Here is a 14,676-nt window from a genome sequence, read left to right as displayed (position 1 = left end):
AAAGTGCTTAAGAAAATGGAAGGTTTTTGATTTAGTACTGATCTAAAGATATGAGTTTATACTTTTTTATATATTTAGCTCGACAGTGTTTTTTATTTCTATTCATCTCAGACTTCTTTGCGAAGAGGTCTATTTGAGGGGGGTCTGTTCGGATCCTTTTAAGACATTTAGGGTCAGAATGAGGTCATCTGTTTTTCCTAGAGAACGATGGTCTTAAGCCTTTTGGAATATACTCACATTAGGAAGACGTCCAAGTAGTAAAATTATTTTCAGACAACAAGTTCTGGTAATTTCTGAAGTTAATAAAGTAGAAGGACTCAAAATGTCCTTTCCAAGAGTGACACTTAAAAACATTCTATCTATTTAGAACTTCAAGGCTGCACTACTGTAATACTTTTTATTATTCTTTAATACAAGGTAGTCACCAAAAAGGCAGGTAATTATTGTCAGTTTCTCTAACATTTTGCAGCAAAGTTTTTTCATTTAAATTAAAAAGACATTGTATTTTTTTTCCTATTTTAACTTCCCATCTTTGGTTGCCTATTTAATCTAGAATAGAATTTTAAATTCTTCATGGCACACATATAGTATGTTTTTTAATCATAAAACCCTACAATACATCCAATTTGATTGTTCCATACTGTGTATTCCTAACAGAGAAGTTCATTATCAGACTGCAGGTTTACTAGGAGTTTCTTGTCCCTTAAAATAGAATGGAAAGAAGATCTGTCATTATTAGTTCCCTTTCTTGTGGAACTAGCTATCACTTTTATTCTGTGTGCAGACAAGTTTTTGTACTTCAGGCAAATATCTTCAGATAATGTGTTGCAAACTAATTGGACTCATATAAATACACCAAATTTTGTTGAATTAAGTTGAATTCACCATAAAAAAATTTAAAAAAAGAAATGTTATCTGAAGCATTTAATGTGACCTCACCTGATCAGCAAGCATTATAGCAAAGATAATGGGCTTTTTTCCCCATATCAAGATAGTAAGGTTATGGCAAGTCAGCAACAGACAAATCAATATTGAAGCCTTTGCCTTACATAGACAGAGGAGGAATAATACTGGATACAGTCATGTTGGCTGCAAGTGAAGTTATGTTTGATACCTTTTAGGGTAACAAAAGTTAATACAGTAAATATATTAGTGAATACAGAACATGAACAACAGGGGCATTCAAATTATACAAGATTTATCACATCAGGTTGTGTATTAATATTTAAAGCCCAAGCCAACACATTGTCTTCAACACAGATTACCATGTTTTTGTAATTAAGCCACACAAGCTTTTTCCAAGCTAAACAAGACCCAGAAATTGGAAGAACTGTTTGTAACCTTCGTAAAGAACAATGGTAGATCCCATTTACGTTAGGTTGAGCTGTGTCTGCAGTAAGCAACAGGATTTTACATTTCTCAATACTCCGTTTTTGTTTTGTAAATACCGGTATAGAACTTAGTTCCATTCTCTAAATAATTTGAGTATTGTGTCTGTAATTTCCCCACTGACAAAAATTTGGTCTTTATTACATGTTTTTCTTAAAAGAAAAAACCCATATCAGCTGTGTTGTCCTAATGCTAAATTCTGGTTATGCTGTTGGATAATTCCCCAAATTTCACTTTGGGGAAAAATTAATATTTAAGTTTCTTGGTCAGTTCCTGATGAGCTTTCAGGATAGATTGACAGATTACCCTGTGGTTGTTAGCTGTGTATTCTAGTCTAAGGGCTCCCCATTTACTGTGAATAACTGCATGTGCTTTCCTTTTATTCAATAACTTGATGCAGTTTGCTTGGTTTCCTTAGATATGAAGGTTTTAACCAATCTGTCTTTATGATTGTCTTGAGATTACATGGTTCTATATAATTAGTAGTGTAGTGGACCATCTGATTACTGAAATGGGATGAAAAACACATTGGTAACTGTCCCCATTTTCATTTTCATTTTAAACAAAAACCAATAGGGAAACTTCTTATTGATTTAGAAATGCTATAGCACATGGAGCTTCCTTGGGTGAAGTGTGGGGGATATAAATACAAATAACAGCTTCTTATAAACTTTGGTTAGGTGTTTTTAATCAAAAATGCATTCTCGATCTTCTCTTTATACAATTACTGCTTGCTGTTTGTCTTACCATTCTAAGTTAAACATTGTGTTTAGACTCAGTTAACATCATTAAGTCTTTTGCCAGATTTAGACTGTCAGCTATTTTGCTGGTGTTGACTAAACATGTTATTCTTTTCAGATGCACAAGAACTGATGGCTGAGAGACTGACTCTTAGCCCTACTCACTACATCTTTCAATTGACCCTATTTAATTTATAAAATCTTCGCCCATCACAGCCTTAGAACTCTGTTTTTAATGTATACTTTATCATACAGTAGTAGCCATTCAACATTTCCCCACTTTCCTTGATGGGCCATTGGCTGGTCCCCTATAATTAAACATCAATCTTTATACTTAAATAATCTTTCTGTCCTGATTTGTGGACAGTAAGATCTAAAGAGAAGCATGATCTCCCGATCAGACCCCGTAATTCAGTGAAAGGGTGGAGTCGGAGTAAAAAAATATGCAAGAGGGGGCCACTCCAGTGGCTGCAAGTTGGAGGGAAGTGAGCTGGCATTCGGCTGGCATTTGACTGGGAGGGACCATTTCGGATGGCTGCTACTGTATATCTATAATCTTATATATATTATTACCAAGCTTTATCTTAATTAACTTTATATGTGAGCCTCTTATCATCAAAACTGCTTCTTGATCCCCCAGGGGCAGCTCATACAACGATACAGTAATTATGAATCCAACAAAACTAGCTCTATCTGGAACATCAGAAATGTCTTGAAATGTTGTTTTTCAACCAGATCCAAGAGTTATGTTTAAAAAACTGAAGACTTACTACACTTACCTTAATAAACATCAATAGCATTTTGCCTCAGTGCCGCAACACTGGGCTCACAGACAGAAGCAGAAAGTAGACATGCATAATAAATTCTGTGACGAGCAGTTTATTTAAAACACTCACATATACTCTCCTTTCACATTTTGAAAGTGTAATACTTGCAGAGTCATAAAGGCCCCAATATATCAGAAGCATGAGTGCGTACTTCCTCTCTTTTATAGTAGGTTGCTCTTTCTGCCGTTGTAGATTATCTTCTACTGTAGTGTCAACAATCCGAGGCATGAAATCTTGAACACAATAGTTTTTAGCCTCGATTTAAACAGAGGCGATGTATCAATATTGGAAATATCAGGCGGAAGTAAATTCCAGAATTTGAGAGCAGAGCTACCTTTGCCCTACAACAAACCCAGACCTTTCAAACTTTCCCGCAGCTTTTGAAGGCTGGATTTGTGTACAGCTACAGTACCACCTGCAGCAGTATCCTATTATGATGAGTGTACAAATTCTGTTTTATTTAGTTTGTCACAGAATAAGCCCTAGATTTTCAAGGGAGAGTGACGTGGGCTACCTCCTCAGCCTGGATGTGAATTTGGATCTTCGGCTAACTGCTGCCGTAACATCAGTCTGTTGGTTATTTCTCAATCATTATCATGATTGGGAAATACAGCAACACATAGTTACACAATATTTAAATGAATTTTAAAAGCAGTAAGAGTCATACACATTGCCATATCTAAATATAAAAGTTTCCTGTGTGTGGTAAAAATATGTTTTAAGAAGTAGCTTTAATATTTTTTGACATGATTACAAACCCTAAAAGAAATAACGCCAATGTTGGAGAGCATTACTATCTGACTTGGAGCCAGTTGTAAAAGTGCAAGCATTTTTACTAAAAGTTTAACATAAATAAAAGTACAACAAAAAACATTTTTCACAAATTATAACTTGGAAGTCTGGCTTTTAATGGATGATTTATCATTTATTTCTAATTTCATATATGTTTGTTAAAACCCTCTAGATACAAATAATTATCTTTATTGACTTTATATAAGAGGGTTTATTTTTAATCATCAAAACTGCCTCTTGATACCCAGGGGCAGCTAATAAATACTCCATCTTTGACTATTTTGCCCCAGCTGTATGTTGGTTCAATTTAAGAATCTTACCATAAGTATCAATTCAACACTGGTAACCTTTTAAAATGCTATTAAAGAATATAAGGTTCACCACAGTATTGATTAACAATGTTTGATTTTTCTAAATTCAGATGGTGAAACTTACTCTCTTGCACCACTGAAAGCTGCATCCCTGAGGTCAGGATTAAATTAGACTGTAGAGTTAGGGTGCCAAACATCATTATGTATGTTTAATCTTAAAGTTTTTCTATACTAATACCATGTAATCATTTAAGGAATCTCTGAAGTCCCCACATTTAATATAAAAAGGAAATCAGTACACCATCTGTTACTCACAAGTTCTTTGGCCTGCATTATTTCAATTTGGAAAAAAACAAACAGTAACATATGTAAAGAGGAAAATTTACAATGCAACAAAATTAAACTGTTATGAGGCAAAAGTTTATTTTTTTATTCTTCGCTTTGAAAGATTAAAACTGTGGTTAAATCTTTTTAATTCATTAGATTTTATTATACTGCTGTGCTCTAAGAGTACTTTAAAGGTATTGTGGAGGAATTTCAAAAACTTTTTAAAAGACCCGCACTGTCCACTAAAAAAAAAAATGCACGTGTGAGACCATGCATTAGCCCAATTCTCCTCGTGCACTCTGTTTAACAGTTGCTGTTTCCATTGCTCATACAAGCTTACTGTGCCCGAACATCCGCCCTAAATCCCTCAATCACTGTATAGAGCGGGGGCTATTGAGTGGACTTTATAGCAAACTCAGTTAACTTACCGTTCGGACAGATGATCACTGCTTATTGTTCCCTTAGGTATACTAACTCCTCCTCCACTGCCCGGTGCTTGTGCCATCTATGTTATTAGTCGCCTATGTCGGGTAGCGTTAACCTATGGCCAAAGCGTCCCGCTGTGACAGCAAATCCCATAATGCTTTCGAGGAGAGCTCTTTGTGCAAAGCATCTCGGGATATATCTGCCTCTTCTGAGGCCTTTCTTTTCTTCTCATACACTTTGTAGACACTTTTTCTCCCACGACCCTTGGACACTTTCAATGAACCGCGGTGAGAAAGGTGAGTTTCAATGACTGTCTGAAACCGTAGTTCACCACAGATATGCGACTGAAAGTGCACATGCACTTACGACAGCCTTACATAAAGATATCACCAGAATGATTGACAATCAGGAGGACCACTTATTTAGATGATCCAACCAGAAATAAAATAATGCCCTCTATACCTTTAAGAAATCATTTGAGATTTGTTAAGAATGAATAAAAAAAAAAAAATCTAAAATAGAAAGAAATTATCAAGAAATAAGACACTGGTGACATTTGATACTAGAAAGTTTTTTTTTTTTTTTGTTAAGCATATGATCAATTCATAAGGATATTGTGTTGTGCTAATGAAGAAGGGCTTAGTCCAAGACTAACACACTGACATTTGAGTCTTAGAAAAGGTGCTGCATTTAAACCTTAAATTAAAAACTCCAAAAAAATAATTTTTTACAAAAAGTAATGTATCTGAAAAAAAGAGAGAAAAGGAGTAAGGGGAAAAAATCTTTTGGAAGCACAAAATAGTGCAGTTGCGTCCTTAGTGCCTTCTCACTGGAGGTCATGGAGGTTCCCCTTCAAATATAGATTATGAAATTGGGCCTGTTCTCCAGTGTCTATCTCTGTTAGCCTCTTAGCCATAGCTATGGGCTCAGCTTTTACTGGGATTAATTCTATGCTCTGTCTTACATCCTTTTTTTTTTAACTTAACTGTTTCTTTCCTAGACAGAGCAACCTATGGATCTAGTTTACTGCTGCCTTTTCTAACATTGGAAGTATTTATGGGTCATTGCTTCCTTGTTCCTTTTGAATGCCTGCTTCTGTCCTTTTAAAAACAGAGTTGGCCTCAGCAGAAGGATGCTCACACAGAACCTAGTTCTGCTGGAGGTTTCTTCCAGTGAAAAGGGTGTTTCACCCACTGCCGCTGCATGCATGCTCGTTGTGAGAGTTGACAATCAACAATAAAATACGAGCAAAAAAATCTACTTTATACTCACCCAGGAGGAGTGAATTCTAGGATTTCTTTGGATAGAAGACTTTCAATTTCCCTATATAGCTTGATTGAATCGTCTCTGTGAAGTGGCTTTATGTGTTGTGTATTGTTGTCAAATAAGTCATTTGAATTACATTAAAATGTGATTATTTTTCAACAGAGGTGGGTAGAGTAGCCAACAATGGTACTTAGGTAAGAGTAGCACTATTTAATCATATTATTACTCAAGTAAAAATAAAAAAGTATCCTTTTAAAGAAATTAGTTAAAGGAATAGTATACCCAAAACATGATTAGCCTTCATTTTCTACTCACCCCCATGCTGAACAACACTCTGGAGTACATTTCATCAGACAAAAACCAGATGAAAGTGCGCATTCAGCTCGGCAAAGAACTCATCCTCTTCCTCAACACTGAAGTCCTCAGACATTTTTCTTTCGTTGTTTCTTTCTTTGCACAGGTAAACAGCACATTTCTTCTTCTACGCTTGCATTATCGGCAGAGCAGACGCTGAATGCGCACTTTCATCTGGTTTGGTCTGCCGCGGTTTCCGTAGACTCGTGAACGCGCTTTTAGGAAAGCCTATACACTACTGTTTATGCTCTAAAAACATTCTAAATGACTTCGTTTCGAGTAAATTATGGATGCTACCCACTCAGGACACTTGGAATACATTGGACGAGCAGTATGGAGGAATATTGACACGTTTTTTGTGGACTTTTCTGCCTCGGGCGCCATAGACCTCCATGATTTGAATGTCAGCAGACAGCAAGAAGCCTCCCAGATCTCCAGATGCATTTGAGATATCAAAAAAGTACTCCAGAGTGTTGTTCAGCATGGGGGTGAGTAGAAAATGAAGGCTAATCATGTTTTGGGTGTACTATTCCTTTAACTAAAAGCAAGCAGGCTAATCAAGATTAATAGTAATGGTATGTTGGAATAGTAAAAGTAAAAAGTACAATGCGGTAACAATACTACTAACAGTACTTTTTTAAGAGTACAAAGTACTCGAGTAACTAGTCAAAGTAATTAGTAAATAACTATCTCTGTTCTTGAAGCATATAAAGGTTTTTCCACATTAAAGAAATAATAACTCACTACTAAACCCCCAGCAATGCTGATTTTACACTTTTGGGACTTTTTTTTTTAGCACAACAGACTTGTCTTTATTACAGAGTATGATGGATACAGTAATGAGTCCAGAGTATACAAGAGGGTCACCAGTCAAAATATTTATTGCTTTGGTGGAGGCTCCCAAGCCCATTTTAGTTGATTTTTCATCAAGTTATTTATTTTTCACAGTTCTTGCTGATTTAAAATTCAGTGGTTCAGATTATGATTGATGTGAATATATAATGTTTATTCACAATCAAATTAAAAAAAATAAAACTTAAGTGCCCACTGAACATCATAAAAACATTTGGTTTGTTTTTCTTCATGAATTGGACCTCACAGGCTCATTAGTTTAACAGTTATTAAGTATAACTTTTCATGAATTGCCTCCATTTTTACATCTCGGTACAGAAGAAAACTGATTCCTATCCTGTACAAAGGCAAGGATTAACTCAATACTTCAAACAAAGACAGGTACAACTTTAGAATAAAAACCATCAGGATCACTTTCACATTGGAGTGAAACTTGAGATAGTATTCTGTACTGCTATGTGCACCATAAAATGTACAAAATATCAACATGTTGGCTAGTGACCTCTTAACTTATTCACAAGCACTTTGAAGCATGTTTATTTATTTACAACATACACTGTACTCTGAAACAATAAAACGTTTATAAATAAATATTGCAATCTGAACAATCTTACAATTCTCCTTTTTTTGTCAGATTCTTCACAACTGATCACCTGAGCTTTACGAAGGTGAGGCAACCTCTGCCTGCTCCGTCTTCCCATCTCCCTCACTTATCCTTTTATGTGCTATCATTCACCAGCAGACTGTCCATTACTTCAGGCCATTGTCCTTGGTGTTTCTTTCCTTCCTCACCCTCTCAAATGTCAAATTTGAATAAATAGAAACAGTGTCTAAAACAAAAGAATCATATATACTTAAAATATCAGTGGATCCCTCAAATTCAAAGCTACAATTTAAAATGTTTTTAACAATGAATCAAAAAAAGAAAAACATAAAAACATATCTATCAAAAAGTATAAACAGAAGGAAAAATATTTCTATGGTAATATGGAAAGGATTATTTCCTACATATATATTTCAAGCCATTTCTAAGCCACTGTCAGTCATTTTCAGGGATACTGTAATGTCATTCCGTACTTTCTACCTGGCTTAATGTCCTTATTGTAAGTCTTAAATATTTTTGCCAGGTTTTGCAAAGTCCAAGCCATTTACTATTTGCTGCTCATCCCCTTTGGTTTGCAGGATGCATTCTGACCATATTCCATTGTTTGCTCTGGTTCTCGCAGCTGTTTAATCATAGAAGAGGAGAGACAAGGGGATGTTGCCATTTTTTTGATGAAGAAAGCTCAGTCATTGGCTGTAGGGTTCACCAAATATGGCCCGCTGAAAAAATTACCTGTGTCCTTTCTTATTTTCTATTGTGCAAGAATAAAACCTATATGTTGGATCCAAGGATGAAACAGTCTTTCTCATGACTTCTTCTTAAACTCTCAAAAGCATTTTATGGAAAAGTGTGATTGCCTGAAGAAAAACATAGAATTATCACATCTGTTGTTTAATTTTTGAAACACATTTATATTTTATACAACTCGCATTGTATAAATCAGTTATTTTGAGTGTCCCTAAATTATTGGTTTACTTTCCCCGTCAGGAGTCCTGGCAGATAAATTCTGTATATTTTAAAACTAAATATTTTTTAACAGCCATTGTCATTAATGGTAATAAATAATATGTAAAAAAAAAAAAAAAAAAAAAAAAGGGTTTGACGTCATTACAAGCTCAAAGTTGTTTAACATCTTTGTTAAGATGTAAAGTGGCATACAAAAGTTTGTCCTTTAACATACCCTGAATTGATAATGTATGATTACAGTGCTTTACTTGTTTTCTGAAAGTAAACACACATAACCCAATAATGATCATTATTGATTTTTACAGAATGATTTCCACAATAAGTAACACAAAACAAACTCTGAATGTTACTTATTGTTTGCTACTTTTACTTTTATGTAATGTAATGACTTTATACTTTGCCTTTCTTAAGGGAAGCTATTGACAAGCTACCCACAAGCTGTGTCCAAAACCTTTAGTTCATTACACCTTTTGTGTTTAGTCATCCCACAATTTTTGCTTCACCTGACCCTCTATTAATCCACTGCAAAGGCATCACAGGTGAATTTTACTCATTGTCCATCTTTTATCCAACACATATCCGTTGCCTGTATATTGCTCAGTATCTTTCCTAAACAGTCACAGATTGTCTTGTAGCCTCTCCATGTAGGTTCTGATTTCAGACTGACCCAGGTCCATATCCTGGCACACCCACTTTATGTCATCCTCATTCCCATTTGTGACAAGAACTGAGGAATTAACATACGGGCCACCACCACCAGAATTATCGTTGGGCAAAACAGTGGCAAAGGATGTGAATTTAACTCTTTTGCGCTTGGCAACAGCAACTGCGGCTGCAGCCGCAGCTCGGGGAGAATTATTGAGATGCTCTGTTTGCCCAGTGGCATCTTTGCCACCAGTAGTAATTGCAGAAAGGCACTGATGGGGCTCTGCAACGGACCGTGGCAGGGTCTGTCCATGGGTCATCCCCCGAAGTCCCCCTGTGCCACCACCCGCACTTTTTGTGCCCATGCCAGTGCCTAAACTCATCACCAAAGTGTTTCCAGCACCATTCAGAAGGTACTTGCTCTCCTCATATCCTCCTTCATTTCTGTCAATGATGGTTGTACATTCATCAGGTAACCCTTGGCATTGGTCTGTATGGTCAGCTAACAGGTCAGCCTCGGTACCAAGCCACACCCAGTCATGGGCATGGTTCATGTTACCACCTGCTTCTAGTACGGGCACCTGCTTGTGACGATACCTAAAGAACAAAAGACAGATGACAGATGAGCATCAATTACGGCGAATAACGAAACAAAAACATAATTCCTAAATATTCTAATGATATTTCATAATCAATCTGGGAATTATTCTGTGATAGGACTTTGTTCTTTCAGGTTTTTGAAAAGAGTTGTGTCAAAACACATTAGAAACACTGACATGTTACAGACAAATGTATGAAATGTTAACTGGGCCCTCTGTCTATGCAAGAGGGCCTGTGAAATTGGATTCTCTCATGGTGACTTGTGATGACGAATGGTGATCTGTGAACTTCCTCACCCTCTGTTTTTGGAAACAATGTAGTCAAACTTGAAGGTGCAGAAGGAGATCTTTTCTAACGCATTTGTTACCATGTGGCTTGAATTATGTAAAGATTCTAAATAAGTGGAGTTTATGATTTTCAATGATGTAGAAAGTGGTGGACATTTAAAAAAGAAATAAATAAATAAATAAGATGACTTTAATACTGGACCTCTGCATACTAATTTGAGGAGCAAACATCCTTCAAAGTCTTTAGATTTAGCCTGGAGCCAACAGGGCTGTAGCAAAGGTTATAATTTTACATGTTTTATAGCTTCCTGCAACACCTCCAATAACAATGTATGTCAACAGAAGAAATCGCTGACAACAGGGGTCTTCAACATTTTCCAATGAGCCCTGGATTCTGATTCCTCGTAGATGGGACAGGTGTCGTAGATGAAATGGTGCCCAGCTTGAAAGAGCTCCTGTGTGTCTCTCAGTGTGTGCATTGATGACTGAAAGACATGTTCTGCCTCCATTTATCTGTTTACTAGAGTGTGTTGACATTTGTTACTTAAGTAGAAGTATAGATACTGTAGTTTAAAAACACTCTGGTAAAAGTTGAAGTATCAACTTGAACTCTTTACTCAAATAAATGTGAAAAAGTATGTGCTCCAAAAATTACTTTAAGTATAAAAGTATAAAGTAACCTTTAAAAAAAAAAAAAAAAAACAGATGCCACTATATGAATTGAAAGCTCAATTTTCCAACTATTGTTTGAGATAGGGCCAAGGATGATGGAGGTGCTGTTGGTCTCTGTCTCCCGATACACTCTCGTCTGTGTCAGACCTTTCAGACATTTCAACATCTTTTTCTAAATTCGACATTGCAGCATTGCATAGACAATTCCCGTTTGCAGTTAGAAGAAAACATGCTTGCCTCTGATGATTTCCTTTGGCGTCAGCACAAATCTGACGAATAGCTAACCAATGAGTGTTTGCGTATATAACTCACCCAATTATACTAGTTTTCACTAGATGTGGATGGCGCCAATGATCTGCATTAGATGGCGCACATGACGTGAAATACATATTTATAAACATTAAACCAAAGCCAATAGTAACGAGTAACATTTGTTTTAAAAATGTAAGGAATAGAAAGTACAGATACTTGTGTGAAAATGTAATCAGTAGAAGTAAGAAGTAGGAAGAAAAATAAGTAATGGAGTAAAGTATAGATACCTAAAAAGTCTACTTCAGTACAGTAACAAAGTATTTGTACTTCGTTACTTGACACCTCTGCATTAGCAGTCCACGATACTACAGCTCTCAAGGCGGAAATTACGCTAACAAAAAGGGCAGCGCCCATAATATTCAGGATCTTATGTGCCTGGATCGCGTTCTCTGTACAAATTTCAATGAGAATCTTGGTCTCTGCATCTTCCCAGGTCACACCACACTCTTGATGCCATTTATTGCCAATAGGCTGAGAAGAAGTTTGTGTTGTGAACAGGGGAAAAGATTTGTTAATTGCAAAGCTGGACATGCCGGAAACCCCCGAAATGAGTCAGCTGACTGTAAACTGGAGATGTGTGGTCTGCTCATGCGCTCTTTGTTATCAGTGAACAGAGCCACAGGTGAACCATGCCGAGCCCTACTGTTGAACTAGTACTAGATTTAGCGCAATTCTGCTGTGTTTGGCACGGTTCACTACAAACAAACACCAGATGTGCTGGAGTTAATACTTAAAACAGTCAGAGTTTAAACACACAATCTACTGTTTAAAAGTCACTCTTCTCTTAGAATTTGATTGATTTTCCATTTTTTCTCCACTATCCTGACTTGTTTCCTAAAATAACGATGGCACAAAACCATGTCAAAGGAATCAAATTTCAGCAAAAAATCTAAATTGAGTACCCAAACATCTTGTGTTAATGTAAACCCTTTAAAATAACCAGCATAAAACCTTGGCATGTTCAATTTTTTGGGGAAACTTGAATTACTTTTCATTTTAAGTTTAGCTTAAACTTTTACAATGTATTACCTGAATGCGAAGCTGACACAGTTGATGAGGAAGACCAATATTGCCAGACAGAATACTCCCAGAAGAGCATACATCCCAATCTCGAGGTCTGACAGGCCTCTCGTAGTCTGTGTCAGCTCCCCGTTCCCAGTTCCTGGAACCTCGACCTGTACAGGGTTCTTGCTATAGCCATTTGCTTGACTTGAACCTCCCTGGCCGCTGTTGCCACCACTGGCAGCTCTGCCACCTAAAGCACGTTGTGTAACTGTGCTCTTTGTCGTTGTGCTAACCTGATGAAATAAAAAGAAAAAAAGCTGTTATGAAATGTAAAATCCAATCGAAATGGGGAAATGCATAATTCCAGTGTAAGTTTCAACTATTGGTGGAAATTTATAATTGCAACCTTTAGAAGACTTTTTGACAGAATTGAAAAAAACAGAATAAGAAGAATGATTTCAGAGAAAAATCCAAAATAATTCACCCACCTTCCTCATAGCTCCTTCCTCTCGGTCCCCAGCCACACTCTTGGAATTCCATTCCCCTCCATTATTGGTTCTTTGCTCACTGGTGCTGTTTTCCAAACCTCCACCATCCTCTGGTCCACCTCTCTCATCGCTGTTAGCTCCAAATTTGACTACCACATTACCAACTCCAGATGCCAGCACACTCTTCCTCTTAGACTTCTGGCAAGTCTCAGAAATGACCATCTCCACACGAAACAGTGGGCCTTGTCCATCACCCTCAGCTACTATAATTGGCCAGTGCTGCTCCTATTTGACAGTCCAGTAACAGGAAGATGAGAAGAGATGTTCTTGTTATGTTTGGTGAAAATGCAATGAAGGTGTTTTTTTTATTTTTGAAAGGACCTTATTTTACCTGATTGGTCACAGATATGACGTTCTCATCCAGTGAGATAGCTGAGAGGAGGAAGTCTTTGGGATCATAGATATCCAGGGGTGTCACTGAACCATCACTGTAATGAATCCATGCACTTACTACAGCTTCCTGGACGTGAGGAAAACAAAAAATAAAAAAGTTTGATCAAGGCATCTTAATATATACAATTAACCCTGCAGTGCTTTAACCTAAAATACCAGTTGTAGCTATATTTTGTGTTTTATTAAAGTGAGTGAGTGCTTGTTGCTATGATGTGTCTTTACTCAGCAGCTTTGCCAACCAATCAGCGCACAGCTCATCTAAATATTCATGAGCATACCACAAAAGGAAGAAAACCTGTCGTTTCATTCTAGGGCTTTTAACCAGGCTTGCATTTGGCGCTCATCAAACAACAAATATGCCATTTTCAGCACAACCAATGTTAGACACCCTATTTAGAGACCTTAAGGACCCTCACCAAATAACCTATAGAATCATTCTATGACCCCTTTAAATAAGCACTGCTAATTTGTATGAGAAAGAGTAATTTCTGTTTTATTTCTATATTTTACACATCCACATATTGTGCAGTTGGTAGTATCTGTTTTTAAGAAAACCTGTTATGAGCATATTAAAGTCATCATATATTGAATTAGATAATTCGACCTGAAATACTGTGGTTACTTTACCATCAGAAGAGACTTTAGGAAAATAAAATGCACAGATGAGTTTAGAGGGCATACTAAGAAATAGTTCTCAATAAAAGAAAGGTTTGCATAGTGAAGGCTTTAAAACTTAGTTTAAAAAAGCCTATAGTCATGCATTTTGTGTTGTATTGTAATTATTTTAAAATGTAAATTGGAAACTAATTCCAACAAAACACGTTCAAATTTTAACCTAGAGTTGCCTGTGTCTGAAATAATGCAATTTGGTAAACATGGTGACAATCACAGCAAGGTGTTGCTTAACCACAACCTCAAAACAGAATGATCGATCTTCCTTTTTTAGGTTTCAGTTAAAGTTTATCCATCATCCTGAATTTTAGGCTACCCTGTAATTTGAAAGTCTGAACTTCATGGTATTTTGCTTTATTCCTTTTTTTTAATTAATTTCCTACTTTCATAAGTGATTAAGCAGTTAATTTAAAGACAGAATTAGCTGATTACTCTAAAACACTGTGTTTAATGAACTATTGCCTAACTATATGAAGAATAACAAATTAAACAGTGCTTATTGATCTTTTAGGAGTTTGTGGTAAATGCTAACTTTACTCAATTAATTTTACATTCAAGACCCCCTAGCTCCGTTTGAATATCTGTTAATGCCTTTCAGTCTCTCGAACAGTTTTTCAGTCCCTTTGAAATGTTAGATATTTTTTAAAATCAGTTTGAATTCGTAGACCTTGCAGACATTCTGAACAGA

General features: G+C 36.4%; 1 protein-coding gene across 2 annotated transcripts in view; it reads right to left on the bottom strand.

Annotated features, from left to right (window-relative positions):
- Positions 1-8,985: 8,985 nt before the first annotated feature.
- LOC107085319 (transmembrane protein 132B-like) overlaps positions 8,986-14,676 on the bottom strand; it is a 333,447-nt gene continuing 327,756 nt past the window's right edge. For both annotated transcript variants that reach the window (XM_015375581.1, XM_015375583.1), the window contains exons 13-16: positions 13,255-13,383; positions 12,864-13,148; positions 12,400-12,668; positions 8,986-10,096 (exon numbers count right to left, since the gene is read on the bottom strand). In XM_015375581.1, coding sequence (XP_015231067.1) covers positions 9,472-10,096; positions 12,400-12,668; positions 12,864-13,148; positions 13,255-13,383 — 1,308 coding nt within the window. In that variant the 3' untranslated portion in view covers positions 8,986-9,471. The remainder of the gene's footprint in view (positions 10,097-12,399; positions 12,669-12,863; positions 13,149-13,254; positions 13,384-14,676) is intronic.

The sequence above is a fragment of the Cyprinodon variegatus genome, unplaced genomic scaffold, assembly GCF_000732505.1.
Source record: "Cyprinodon variegatus isolate N-32 unplaced genomic scaffold, C_variegatus-1.0 Scaffold121, whole genome shotgun sequence".
Taxonomy (NCBI): Eukaryota; Metazoa; Chordata; class Actinopteri; order Cyprinodontiformes; family Cyprinodontidae; genus Cyprinodon; species Cyprinodon variegatus.
Note: the sequence above shows the minus strand (reverse complement) of the source record. Positions and strands in the feature narration are given on the sequence as shown.